Genomic DNA, 13,517 nt, shown 5'->3' on the forward strand with positions numbered 1-13,517 from the left:
TGAATATAAATATATATATATTTTAAGTAATTCCTGCTCCTATATGTATATCTTAAGTGTTAATTTATATATATATATATATATATATATATATATATATATATATATATATATATATATGCTACATTTAATAGAGTAAGAAAAGGTATTTATTGCAGGAAAGAAGCACCTTTGCAGTGCAAATAATTTTTTTCATCATGGCGCCCTCTAGTGGTGTAACAGTTGATCAGCTGAAATCAAAACCACTTATTACGATAAGAAACCAAAACCTGATTTTATTCCAAAAACACACCTTATTTCAATGAGATGCATATATTCATATCTGTAAATATTTACTATTTATTTACACACAAGGAAGAGAAAAATAGTTATGCACTAAAGTAACTGCATGATTCACTAGGTCTTATGGTCTTATGTGTTTGTCAACCAGTCTTGAAGAAAAAAAAAAAAAAGCCGATTCGTAACAACATGGACAGCGCATCCATGAAACCTCCCCCCGACTTGTTGAGAAAGACGGGAAGAAAAGCATTAGGCAATGGCATAGGGGTAAAACTGAACACCATTGAAGCAGCATTACAGACTTGCCGGGACATGGCAGACCATGTTGTACATGTTTTGTTTTTTATTATTATTATTATTATTTTCTTTTTTTTTATGTCTATTGTTGATTCTTCTCTCCAGACAATGCGGAGACATCCGAGTTCAGTTGGCAGCGTGTGGAGGTCCCTCAGGGATGAGGGAGGTGAAGAAAGTGCTGATGAACGACCAAGCGGCCGACAGGAAGCCCGGCTGATGCGGGTCTGCGTTCATGGGATCTTCAGGACCTTCCTCCCCGCTGTCCCCCTCGTCATCCTCCATTCCCTCATCCATCATACGCTCCTACAGGAGAGAGAAAGAGGGAAAAAAATGAGAAAGATGTGTGTTCGTTTTAATCAATTAGTTTTAAGATAATATCTGACCATTTTTTTTAGATGGTTGATATAAAATGTAACTTTTAAACTCCCCTGACTCCCCTTAACGTATAATAAGCATTTTCTTTTTTTTAGCATGTTTTTAAACATTTTATTCAACAATACACATGGCTGTGGAGAAATTTGGGGACATTTAGTTTATAATTTCAAATAAATAGATTTTTTTTTTTAAATAAATTGTGTTATAAGGGTACTATCTTTTCTCAAGAATCCTCAAGAAAAATAATCAATATTGCTGCAGCTGAAAATCTGCTTTGCATCAAAGGAATCATACATTTTATAATTAGTAATTTCATTATAATTTAAGTTGAAGTAAAATATATTCAAATTAAAGATATTTGAAATGGCTAAATTTCATAACATTACTGTTTTCGCACAAATAAATGTATGACTTTCAAAAACATCGTAAAATAGTTACAGGAAGTTATTTAAAAAAACAAAAAATGATATATTGAGACCTAAATGAATAATTAAATAAAACAGCTTTTTCCCCACAAATGGACACGCTTCATATTTCATCTTCTACGCCGAGGGCAAAGCATTTTTAAGATCATGAGCAACAAATTCAGTCAAGTGTGTCTGTCCGTGCGATCTTGATATTTGCAACAGCATCTGCAAACGTTGACCTCTATAACTAACCATCTCTTGCATATCCTGATTTTGCTCAGCCTCGTCTTGTGGGCCTTCTCCAGCTCTCGGATTCTGCAGTTCTGCTCTAAAGGGAAACCAGCCAGCCTGGTGCCTGAAGTACACAAACAGAGCAAATGAAGAGCAAACACGACGTTTAACTTCCTACAGGTCAACTTCTGCTTTTCAGGAAGCGTCTATTCGGTACACAACCTACAGATAGACTAGCAGCATGGCACCGATCACCACGACAAAGCGGCCGAAAGAGGAATAGAAATAGACGATGCTGAGCAGAATGGCAGCACGTGACACTGTGTACATCCAGTCCAGCCAGTCCCGGTTGAGCTCGTCGTCGTTCAACATGGCTCCTCCCTGAGCGTTCATCTGGATGTTGGGGTTGGCGGGGCGGTCCTCGGGGGCGGGGTTGGGCCCCATAGGGGCTGCAGGTTCGTTAGGTCGAGCTGGCGGAGTGGTGGGGCCAGCACTAGGAGGAGGAAATGGATCCACGCTGGACGCCCGGGAGGCTGCCATAGCTGCATGACTAAAAGATTGAGAATGAAAAACTGTGATCAAAATACTGCACACATTACATTAAGTGGGAGAAGGAAGTGAATAAGGGTCTGTTGTCTTTATAAAAAAATTGGTAACACTGTTTTTAAGATGTCCTTGTTACACATTACATACTTATTATTAATAACAATCAGTTATGCATAATTACATGCAAGTAACAGAAAGTCAAACCCTAAACCATTTAGAAAGTACAAGAAAAAAAGCTGTGTTTAATAACCATATACTACTGGTAACAATTTTGAGTAATTCATTTAATTAAAGTCTATGCATTTATTTTTTATAATAAGTCTCTGCAAAAATACAGTAAAATAGTGAAATAATAAACTAATGTACTTTTACTTTTTTATATAAATTCTGTAATATTTTTAAATATTGTAAAATAGTTTTTAGGTAATTTTTTTTTTTAATGCAAAACTGAATCTTAAGTAACTTACTATTGCATGTAATAATGGCGGGCATACATCTGCTGCCACCAAAACATTTGCATCGGCATGTACATAGGGTGAGCGGGGAAGCCGGCAGCGGGACCACCTTGCATGGGAAGAGGCATTCCTTCAGGCCTAAGTGAGCATCGGAAAATATCCAAAAGTTAAACTCAAAGGCCTTCAAACTCAACTCTGCTTGTTTTGCCTTGAGAGTGTGATTTGTGCGTTGACCTCTGCATCACACCAGTAGGGGCAGGATTGAGGCCATGTGTTTGTGTTGGGTTCCCCCGGTGCCGCAGACCATCAGAACTGGCTGGAGTTTCTTGACTAGGGGATGGACTTGTACCGTCTGACGTCTAAGAAGAAAAAAAAATGGATAGGATAGTTTAGAATTTACAATAAGGTTGTATTTGTTAACATTGATTAAAGCAATAACTAACATAACAATGAGCAATGTATTTTATTCATTTATTATTCATTTATTGTTAAGCTGTCTAGTAACTGTTTGGGCTTCTTTTTTGTGTTCAACAGAAAAAAAAGAAACTCATGCAGGCGAGTATAATTTTTCATTCTTCAATAAGAAGTTTTCTTCATGGAGTCATATATATTTTGACTAATCTATGCACTCACTGAAGAGCTGGAGTCGTTGGTGCTAACAGGGCAGCTGGATGTGGGGGATGAAGGAGGGCTTTGTGACGCACACACCAGGTGGACCATGTGGTATTCATCTTGCTGTTTGGGTTGAAGAAATACAGTAATTAGAATCAGTACAAAAAAACTGGTCAAATACTTTAAAAGAATACAATATATACACTATATACAAGTTCTTGCATCAGGTTTGTCCATTGTTACTGCTGATTAATGTACAAATGCATTTAAAGGAATAGTTCCCCCAAAATGAAAATTCGAGTAGTTTCATACCTGTATGAATTTCTTTGTTCTGCCGAACACAAGGAAAGATATTTTGATAAGTTTGTAACCAGGCTGCTCTGGGTCACCATTGACTCCCAATAATGGGAAAAAAAAAATACCATGGAAGTCAATGGTGATTTAAAACAGTGTGGTAAATGATGACAGACTTTTCATTTTTGGGTGAACTATTCCTTAACCAATAATTGTGTCGTCTCTCAGTGTTTTTAAAATGCCATGTGAGGTTAGTTTTAAAGGAAGCAGAAGTAGGAACAGATCTTTTGTTCTGCATTGTCACATCAGAGTGAAGCAAATTATAACAGCGAGTTTGAGCTTGAAATTGTTTCATTACAAAACAATAATAAAAAAAAAAAAACTGAATGCGCGCATGGACAAACTGTACACAATAGGATAAATAGTTTAACAATTAATTTAATCATTTTAAAAATAGATAGGGCGAAATTCAATTTCATGCTAACTTTAACAAATAAATAAAATAAAAAATGTAATTTGTGGTTATACAAATAACTGTGCCACATATACATACATACATACATACATATATATACACACACACACATTAACAGTCAGAAGCACTTGTCTCAAACAGTTTGAAGCATACCAGTCTTTTGTGCATTGCATCTGATTTCATGTTTAAACGAATCAGAGAACAGGACTGTACCTTTCTTAATACATCCCTCAACTGCAAGTGATCCTGAAGAAGCCGTCCAGAATAGACAAGTCTCTGATCCTTGGATAACTGAAAGAATGCAAGAAGGATTTGATTAAAAGGTGTTCAGTGACATCTCAGACAAAAAAATGGCATTCATAATGAAGCGGCAGCAAAGTATCTGGAAGCAGAATCTGAACTGCACAGCTCTGCATGGGGCTCTCAGGGAAAATACCAGCAATGCCAAACATTCTTGTAGAGCAGGTGCAATCTAGCTGGCATTTCCAGAAGTCAACAATCAACTTCATAGGTTTCTTCTAAAATCACTTTTAGAAACGTGTTTCAAATAAGACATAACCTTGGCTAAAATGTAAGTCATGTGATTCATGAATATAAACCTCTTCAACGGCCATAAACAAAACTTTCCTTAACCCCACAGCACAGAATTATGACACACTTAACTTCTATTTCAGATCATTAAGTATGAAAATAAGCAGACCACCCAAGACATAGAAGAGTTTCTTCATCTGAAAAAAAATTTAGAGAAACGTAGCATTGCGTAACTTGCTCGCCAATGAATCCTCTGCATTGAATGGGTGCCATAAGGAGTCCAAACAGCTGATAAAAACATAATAATCCACAAATAAACCACACTACTGACTCCAATCCATCAATTAACATCTTGTGAAATCATGTTTGTAATAAACAAATCCATCATTAAGCTGCTTAAGTCAAAAAAAAGCTCAAAACTCTCCCTCCAGTGACATATTTGTTTAGAACCATTTTGGACTGTTTCCGCTTGTAAACTACTTTCCTGTTTCAGAAAAGTCAAACATACCCCTTTAAGCTTCTCGCATGTTGAGTGAATTACTTTTAGATTATTGCGATGCTTATACTAGCTTTTCGGATTCGGATCCTGGCACCCATCCACTGGTGAGCAAGTGACTTAACGCTACATTTCTCCAAATCTGTTTTGACAAAGAAACATATAATCTACATCTCGAGTAAAAATTCTGCAGTTCTCATTCTGAGAGAACCATACCTTTAAAACACCGCACTAATGATTAGTTAGACGCTAACACTTAAAAAACAGCTCTTGAAAAATTTGCAACAGACTAACTGACTTTATAATAGAATAATAACCTTGATATGCACTCACCGGCTTGCTAGGATACACTTTGGATATGTGTTTTTTCAACTTTTCTACTGTCCAGTTCAAAAAGCAATTGATGGTCTGGTCATCGTACTTCTGGTTGGGCGCCTTAATGACAAGAGTAACGGGGCTGTCAACTGTTCCCTGGTCCATGGTTCATAATAAAGCAGCTCTTGAACTCTGAAACAGGGAAGTCACACTGCACCGGTCGTCCTGTTCAAAGGCGAGGATAATTTCCTTCCTCAGACCTGATTCATGGTTGATAAACTATGAAAGCGTCCTTCATGTTGCTCTCCAGACTGTCTCCGCACCCAACATCAGCGAGAGGAATGTGACAGCGGCAGGTGGATGCGCTCAGCCGGCCTTTAAAGAAAACACAGGGAGAAGAAATGTTATGACGTCTTGAAATAAGTAACTTTTTGCTTTGAGTATAATAGTTTTGCATGCCAACAGGCCTGATAAGTCACACCACAATAAGGCGATAAGCCCATTAGATTATTAACACCCAGCGCAAAGCATTTTGCAATGGGTCAAATATTCACTTTATGTGTGAGGTGTGCTCAGAAGTCACATAAAATAATTAACTGCGCGAAATTATTCTGCACCTAATCTGCGTATTATTATACAGCTCTAACATTGATATGTGGCGATGGCAGGAGCTTAGAAACCTAGCTTAACAAATAAAACAATACAATAAAAATATAATACATGTTCAATCACCAAGCTCCTACAGGTACAGACTAGCACTAGGTAGCTAATCAAAACAATACATCACACATAATGCCCTCAGATTACCTTTCGGCCTGCTCGGCAGGAAAATACACGCGAATTGCTTAGGTTTTCTCTTTAAAATGATTGTTTAAGGATCAATTAACAGTGCACGCACAGAAAACATCACACCAGGCGATGATAAGCAGCTAGCTAGCCGGTGAGCTACAGGCTTAACGTTAAATCCCCAGACAGCGGGAACGCTCGCTACGAGATAACGCTAAAACAAACGCGGCGTTTCTGAGGCATTCGAAGGGAGAGCTCAAACGATACGCACCCGAGAACAAATATCTTCCCCGCAGATTGTTTTCGTGTAAAATGGAGTCGGGCGTAACTCCGGAAGTGTCGTCAGCACAGCAGAAACAGAGCAGAGAGTTCCGTACATTTGGAGATGTTTCCACAGACATAAAGGGAGCTGCGAACGCGCTGATCTGGAATCGGTTTCTCGAATACAGTTATCGCAGGCTGCTCCTTGATCAGCACGAAGGAGATGATCTTCTCAAAAGAAGATCAGGGTGCCCATTAAAATGTGTTCCTTCTTTTATGATTGTGCATTCAATGCAGCTAAACCGTAGATCGTTTTGAATTGCTGAAATGAAATGCAATAAACATTTGCGCATAACTTTATACGTACTTTGTTCAAGAGTTTATCAATCAGTATTTCAAACATCTCCAAATGAGGGAGAATTTTTGATGAAGAGCATTTTTTAATTTAAAAAATAAATATTTAAAGAGACATAAAGAGGTTTTTTAATTAAGAATGTATTTAAAATTATTTTTAAGCCATTTTTTAATGAAAGACAGATTTGTGTATGTTTTAACATTAAATGTTTATTTTCAATCAATATATGTATACATTAAATAACAAATTCTGAGACATTATAAATAAATATAACTATTCAATAGAAATAAATATTTTTTAATCTCCCAAAAAAGTGTTTACATTAACTACAGAATAAATCCAAACCCTTACAGGTTAATGATGCCTTTATAATTTTGTGCACCTATAAGATGATAGTGTGGGAATTTTTAAGATTAAAAATGAATACCGAATCCAAAATATGTTTTAATCTCACAATGAAGTGCTCACTGCATACAGAATAAAGCCAGTTCTGAAATCATTGTGAGTTGTGCGATACAGCCTCAAAAATCCTTTACAGTCCAGTGTATTTTGTTATTATAAAAGTCAAGCCATATATTTTTTTCCTCTGTGTTTCAGATCGATTGAGATTGCTTCAATTTGTTTAAAACCTCCTGAGTGAGTCTTTTGCTATACTTATTAATCTTGTGATGACCTGGCATCCATCCAAGGAGAAAGCGATGAAAGTCAGTCCAAGCGAAAGCAAACATGCTACGCCACTCTTTCTCCAGCTCCGGAAAGCTGGCCTTCTCGTCCAAGGATCTCCGCAGCTCTGAAAAATAGTGATCCAGATAGCCAGGCACTCTCTTTTCACACTCCTTCTCATCCATGCAGCTGCCCAAAAAATAAACCACATCCTTCATCCCACACCCTCCACCAACATACTGAAAATCAACGGCTGCAACTTGTAAACCATCTTTGGAGAAGCAGAAATTAGCTAGTTTTGCATCGCCGTGCAGAATAGTCTTAAAGCGGCAGTTGTTAAGGACGCTGTCTATCTCTGCAGCAGCTGCTTTGAGTTTTTGATCTGACATGGCTTCTAGCTCTTCAGGCCTTGTTTCTAAATGCCAATATGTGCCTATAGGCCAAAGTCCTTCTGGGGTGACATTGAGGAAAAGCGCATGAAAGTTGGCAATCCAGCTGAGGCAGGCCTTTGTTTCAGCATCGTTAACGTAGTTTTTTCTCACAGGGAATCCTGCAACATCAAGGTCCTCCAAAACAATCAACTGCTCATCACCAAATGACTGGGCAGCGAGACAAGAGGGAACTCTGCAGCGTTCGTTGGTCGTGTAGTTTTGGTACCAGTGACTTTCTATTTGATAGGATCTCACTTTGCGCTGGTGAGATATGTCCGTGTTCCAGCCCCCTGGATGTTTCTGGTTCTGGGGAAACATCACATGTTTGACAACCACAGAGGGACTGTCACATCCCTCCAAGTGGACTCGTAATATTTCACCATAACCGCTCCACAAAGTCTGAATCTTTGCTCCGGTCTGCAGGGACTTTGCTCCGCATGCTTTTAAAACGAGGTCTTCGTGTTCCTGCTTCATTCTGGAGACTGAAATGAACAGAAAAGCAGGTTTGCCTCATAATAATGCATCACCTAGCGCCAAGTTACACGTAGCAAGTACTTATTAGTACTGGAATAAAAGCCTGATATTAACAGATTCAATTACGATTTTTGGTTGGCATTGACAGCCGGGATAATTTAGGAAAAGTCTGACAAAAACGATATCTTGTTTACAGCTGGATCATTGAATGAATAAACACACGTCAAAACAAAAACGAATGCAAATCATTAAATGTTCTGTCGTAGCTCAAAGGAGGAATAAAATTAGCTACTGCTGTCATTTTATATTACACCTATGTTTACATTTACCTTACGTATCTTGAAGTGAAACGTGTTCTTCAAAAGACGGCGAGAATGAGGGACCATCTTCCGGTATACGGAGCAGTGCATTTTGGGAAATGTAGTCTTTGAGCTAAGCGAACTAAACCTCTTTATTATTTTTACCTAATTGTATTCTCATTATTATTTCTCAGAAAAGATAATCAGATACCACAGGGAAATTAACTTTTTTCATAGTGTATTTGTGGATAGTTACTGAAGGGAGAAACAAAAATACGTCTGACTGTAATTTTATTAAGCCGTTTGAGTGGCAATGATGAGTGTTCTACACGGCGTTTCACGATCATCGATGACCTGGAATGCTGGGAATTCTTTAAAAGTTGAGTAAGAAAACATAATCGTTTTGAGAAATTCTGAGTTTTAATGAAGCTAAATAACATAATAATGTAATGGCTTTTAGAGTCAATATGATTAGCGCTAGAATAACAGAATTTTGGCTTCTGCCCTTTGTCATATCGTAATAAACAAACACTCTTTGTATTTGTTTTCTGTTTATATAAAAAGCAGAAGATTGAGAGTCTGGTGAATTCGAATGAGATTAGCAGATTAAAATGAATGCAGAGAATATATCATTAGAATTACATGAGTTTCAGTTCATCAGTGGAGCATCACAGTTTATCAGGTGAGTACAAATGATAATGTATTTCAAAGGGTTGTTGAACTCCATCAATCAAGGTCTTGGTTGTTGTACATTTTCTATAGTTCACCATCCACTAGGGGCCAGTCTGGGTCTTGGTATTTCTATACTGGGCTGCCTTCTCTAGCTTTACACCCTTACGTTTGTATTGTAGAATAGAATTTATTACATGAAAAATTAAGTTACGGAAAATATTTATCTTGATGTGTGTTATGTTTTTGTGTTACCTACTTTAATAATAATTAAGCAGTTATTATATGTTTATACATAAAATGCTCACGCTAGCATGCACAGATACAGATTTATAGAGTGAGAGAGAGATTTTACATTTTAACATTTTGCAAGATACACTCACCTTTACAACAACAAATTCTAGTATTCACTATTGAAACTTTGATTACAGGTTATAAAAGAAAAAAAAATTGAAAGTACATGCTTCTCAATCCAATGGTGATCCATACACTTCAACCTGTAAGATATTCTTGCCATCCAACAACACTAATATAACGTCCTTCCATCCCATCACATTCAAAGGTGGTGAAAAAAAAAACCAGCAGGAATGGAAGAAATCACATCACACGTGATGAAAAGGTGAGTCATGTAATGAGATAAACACTAATACACTAATAACTGCACTAATGCACTAATAATCACATAAACAAGAAACAGAAAACTGGTGGCAAACTGGGCTGGGGACCAGTTCTTTTAGCCATGACTGTGGAACGCCTCTTTTAATATTTATCAGAATAATTAGACTTTCTTATCCTATAATTGAATTCAATATGCAACTAAGTCAATTATGGCGTTATGAATGATAGCATGAAAACCTTTTTTTTTTGTTTTAGCTGACTTTTTATTCTCATAGACAAAATGAAGGTGACTCTAGGCTAGAAGTGTTCATCATAACAGCTATAAATACTATATATATATATATATATATATATATATATATATATATATATATATATATATATATATATATATATATTTGGAGGAAGTGTTATTATTGTTTATAGACTACTGTTTTGAAGCAAAGGTATAATATCTTAATAATGAATTTGTTTGTTTCAATACAGCTTTTTACTTCTCAAGATGTAACTGATGAACTGGAGTGGTGTGGATCACTTGTGCAATATTATGATGTTTTGATCAGCTGTTTGGACTTGCAGAGGACCCATTGGTGAATGAGATGATGCTAAATTTCTCTAAATCTGTTCTGATGAAGAAACAAGCTCATCTACATCTTAGAAGACCAGAGAGTGAGTACATTTTCAGCAAATTTTTATTTCTGGGTGAATAATTTTAGGACAATACATGCCCTGCTTAACTGTATCACAAACTCTGATAGTTTGAATGTTTGTTTAAAGTAAAGCCATACAGCAATCAATATTTTTTTTCCCATTTAGATCCTGTTATTTAATTCAGCTACTTCATTTGGAATGTGAACATATTTACAGTTAAATTCTTGTGCTTCTTAATCCAGTGGTGATCCGTACACTTCAACCTCACACAATAAAAGATATTCTTCCCGTGGAATAACAACAGTAATGTAACGTCCTTCCATCCCATCGCAATCAAAGGTGGTGGAAAATCCAGCAGGAATGGAAGAAATCACAGCACACCTGAAGAAAGAGTGAGTTAAGCATCTTGAGAAACTCTGTAGCAAATCAGTGTGATTAAATACAAGTGAAAAGATTCAAAAACACACAATAATGTTCCCGTTTGTAAAAAATGTTATATGTTATTTTTAGTACATATACGATAAATTCTAAAAGTATTTGAAGAACAATAAAGAGATTTAGAACTAATTTACCTTGGATTATTGATGCCGTAGTTTTCTAGGCTGTCTCCAATTCTGATTTCTGCTCCATTTAATCTTTCAGGGTCCTTGTCTGCTGCATTTGTAATTACTACTGAAAACACTTTGTGTTTTTTCAGTAGGTCTAGTCTCCACCAGGGATTGAGACATTTTTCAGTGTGGGAACAGGATCCGTGACTGTAAACACCATCTTTGTTCCCATCAATGGCGTTGGATGCAAAGCCATGTCCGAACAGGTTACTCTGTGTAGCTCTCCCTTTTAAAGCCACGTTCTCACCTAAAGCAACAGATGAGTTACAAGTGAAAGAACAAAGAACTTGTCTTAGAATATAGAAATAGAATACATAAAAAAAGACCTTATTTTGTCCTATATTATAAATGACCTATTAAATTTTTTGTTGTTTTTGAATAAAATGATTGAGCAACTAAGCATTCTCTCTTTTGAATAATGACTTTTAACAGAGCTATACACTGTTTAAATCCTTTTTACCATCAGGAGCTGGATAACCGTAAACCTCGACCTCACAGAGAGTAAGAAGGCGATTTTTTCCAGGTATGACCACATTGATGTAGCGGCCTGTAATGCCTTTCTTCCATTTTAAAGTGAGCGATCTCCCTCCTGGAATGGAGGAAATCCTTCCAGCCCTGTTTAAAAAAGACAACAGATGAAAAGTGTGTGTGATTGTGCGTATGTAACCTAATCACATTGTTCTTTTAAAATTCTAACAAAATAGTAATGTAGTTTTCTTACAATCGATTGTCGGTGCCTTCTTTCAGCGGAGAATCCCCAATGTGTATCTCAGCATCATCAAGTCTTTCAGGACAGCAATCTTTTCGGTTGGTGATGGTTATGGAGGTCACTACATACCTGTCAAGTAGGTCTAACCTCCACCATGGGTCATCTTGCCATTCGGTAGCAGTACAGGAGCCATGTTCATAATTAGAGTCACGATTTCCATCGATAGCATTAATGGCATGGGCATTTGCAGTCCAAGGATTCCCTACCAGGTCTGATTGTGTGGCCTTGCCATATAAAGCAAGATTTCTGGCTGAAATTAACAAAGCACTTTAGTTATTTTCTATGTATATATATATATATATTTTTGTTCTGTATAGACATACATTAGGTGCATAAGAAAATGATTTAACTATAAAAATGTAAGACAAAGCAATTAAATGAAACAAAAGTCTCTAATGTACTGTTAAGCATGTCTGTATTTTCAAAACAAACCAACTTTACCTTTAGCTGTAGTTGCGCCCGTAGGACGAAGCATCACACAGGTACAAAGCAGGAAAAACACAAGCAAGTCCATTGTTCTGCAAATGAGAAGTAAATTAAATCAAGCTTTTAGTTGCAGTTTCATTATAAGTAAAGTCAGAAAACCATTTGTATTTCCTTTTAGCAGTTTTTCCCCTTTATTATTATTAAAGATGACAGAAAACAAAGTAGGTGAGAGAGAGAGGGGCGAGATTGGAAAGGTCCACGAGCTGGGATTTGTACTCAGGACACCCGTAGCACAACAGTGCTGTATCTAATATTCCCATTTAATAATGGAATTAATATAAGGGTTTTAAGACAGACTGTAATTGGATTGACTAAAATCATTAAATTGCCTATATCACAAAATGACAACATGCAGATAGCATTTTTTATGAACAAGAACCATGTAATAAGTTGACAGTAATGGAATATTGACTTTGGTTTTAACATTTTTATAAACAAGTTCAAGATGAATTGACCCACCTGTATTTTTAAAGCTTCGGTATGAAGACAAGATGAAGTATACTCTATGGGCAAAATGTGCTCATCTTAACACAACACCAAGAGACCGGCCGTATTTATATGATGCGGTTATATAAGGTGTGTATACAAATCATCTTTTATGAAGGCATTGCATCACAACTGTGATAACATTTTATGACATGTTTAAAATTTCATACATTTGCAACAAAACTAAGGGAATAGACTATGTTATTCTCCACTGTTATAAAGTTATGAATGCACAGTGCAAGTGGACAAATGATGAAAAGGTAAGATAAAACAGCTAACTGAGAATAACTGACATGATGTTGACATGTCTATAAACGTTTAAATGTTAATAACCTCACATGTGACAAACAAAATCTCAGCATTTCTTGCTTGCAAAGAAAGCAGTTAAACAATGGTAATGGGTTTTGTTGCTTTTAACTGTTTAAAAAACACGAAGGGGTGAGAATTTGTGCTGCCTTTTCAAATAGTGGCTCTAGTCCATATGCAGGGTTTAGACAATTAATCACACAAAGAATATTGTACAACATTCCGTTTTACAAAACTTACCTTTGAACAAAACCTTTAGTCTTTGCCTCATCCCTGTATCTTATCTACAGCCTATTTCTATAGAAGTATTTTGCAATAATACATAAAACAGGGCCTTGTTGC

The 13,517-nt window shown here is 36.5% G+C and overlaps 3 protein-coding genes across 4 annotated transcripts; all 3 read right to left on the reverse strand.

The window, feature by feature from the left end:
* Nucleotides 1-249: 249 nt before the first annotated feature.
* On the reverse strand, nucleotides 250-6,526 carry herpud2 (HERPUD family member 2). Of its 2 annotated transcripts, none has more exons than XM_043261880.1 (9): nucleotides 6,371-6,526; nucleotides 5,332-5,688; nucleotides 4,185-4,262; nucleotides 3,224-3,325; nucleotides 2,825-2,949; nucleotides 2,603-2,728; nucleotides 1,816-2,139; nucleotides 1,611-1,713; nucleotides 250-879 (listed from the first exon to the last, which is right to left on the reverse strand). In XM_043261880.1, the coding sequence occupies exons 2-9, from the start codon at nucleotides 5,476-5,478 to the stop codon at nucleotides 703-705; spliced, it is 1,182 nt and encodes a 393-aa protein (XP_043117815.1). In that variant the 5' UTR covers nucleotides 5,479-5,688; nucleotides 6,371-6,526; the 3' UTR covers nucleotides 250-702. The 2 variants fall into 2 exon arrangements, with proteins under 2 accessions (XP_043117815.1, XP_043117816.1); XM_043261881.1 differs by lacking the exon at nucleotides 6,371-6,526 and adding an exon at nucleotides 6,121-6,361.
* Nucleotides 6,527-7,146: 620 nt separating this feature from the next.
* Nucleotides 7,147-8,686, reverse strand: pkdc (protein kinase-like domain containing). Its single transcript, XM_043260302.1, has 2 exons — nucleotides 8,613-8,686; nucleotides 7,147-8,291 (listed from the first exon to the last, which is right to left on the reverse strand). The coding sequence occupies exon 2, from the start codon at nucleotides 8,281-8,283 to the stop codon at nucleotides 7,309-7,311; it is 975 nt and encodes a 324-aa protein (XP_043116237.1). The 5' UTR covers nucleotides 8,284-8,291; nucleotides 8,613-8,686; the 3' UTR covers nucleotides 7,147-7,308.
* A 1,857-nt stretch (nucleotides 8,687-10,543) lies between these two features.
* On the reverse strand, nucleotides 10,544-12,936 carry si:ch211-215k15.4. The gene is made up of 6 exons (XM_043260196.1): nucleotides 12,843-12,936; nucleotides 12,339-12,415; nucleotides 11,850-12,147; nucleotides 11,589-11,743; nucleotides 11,093-11,375; nucleotides 10,544-10,901 (listed from the first exon to the last, which is right to left on the reverse strand). Exons 2-6 carry the CDS (start codon nucleotides 12,409-12,411, stop codon nucleotides 10,754-10,756), a joined length of 957 nt encoding a protein of 318 aa, XP_043116131.1. The 5' UTR covers nucleotides 12,412-12,415; nucleotides 12,843-12,936; the 3' UTR covers nucleotides 10,544-10,753.
* Nucleotides 12,937-13,517: the final 581 nt, after the last annotated feature.

This window comes from Puntigrus tetrazona, chromosome 16 (genome assembly GCF_018831695.1).
Source record: "Puntigrus tetrazona isolate hp1 chromosome 16, ASM1883169v1, whole genome shotgun sequence".
Classification (NCBI taxonomy): Eukaryota; Metazoa; Chordata; class Actinopteri; order Cypriniformes; family Cyprinidae; genus Puntigrus; species Puntigrus tetrazona.

Excerpts from the sequence above, each read along its gene's own strand:
- si:ch211-215k15.4 (XM_043260196.1), bottom strand. The coding sequence starts at position 12,411 with ATGGACTTGCTTGTGTTTTTCCTGCTTTGTACCTGTGTGATGCTTCGT. Across the intron at positions 11,376-11,588 it reads CGGTTATCCAGCTCCTGATG|GTGAGAACGTGGCTTTAAAA; the intron begins GTAAAAAGGATT and ends CTGTTGCTTTAG. Across the intron at positions 10,902-11,092 it reads TACGGCATCAATAATCCAAG|GTGTGCTGTGATTTCTTCCA; the intron begins GTAAATTAGTTC and ends CTCTTTCTTCAG.
- pkdc (XM_043260302.1), bottom strand. The coding sequence starts at position 8,283 with ATGAAGCAGGAACACGAAGACCTCGTTTTAAAAGCATGCGGAGCAAAG.
- herpud2 (XM_043261880.1), bottom strand. The coding sequence starts at position 5,478 with ATGGACCAGGGAACAGTTGACAGCCCCGTTACTCTTGTCATTAAGGCG. Across the intron at positions 3,326-4,184 it reads TGAGGGATGTATTAAGAAAG|CAAGATGAATACCACATGGT; the intron begins GTACAGTCCTGT and ends CAACCCAAACAG. Across the intron at positions 2,950-3,223 it reads CCAACGACTCCAGCTCTTCA|ACGTCAGACGGTACAAGTCC; the intron begins GTGAGTGCATAG and ends TTTTCTTCTTAG.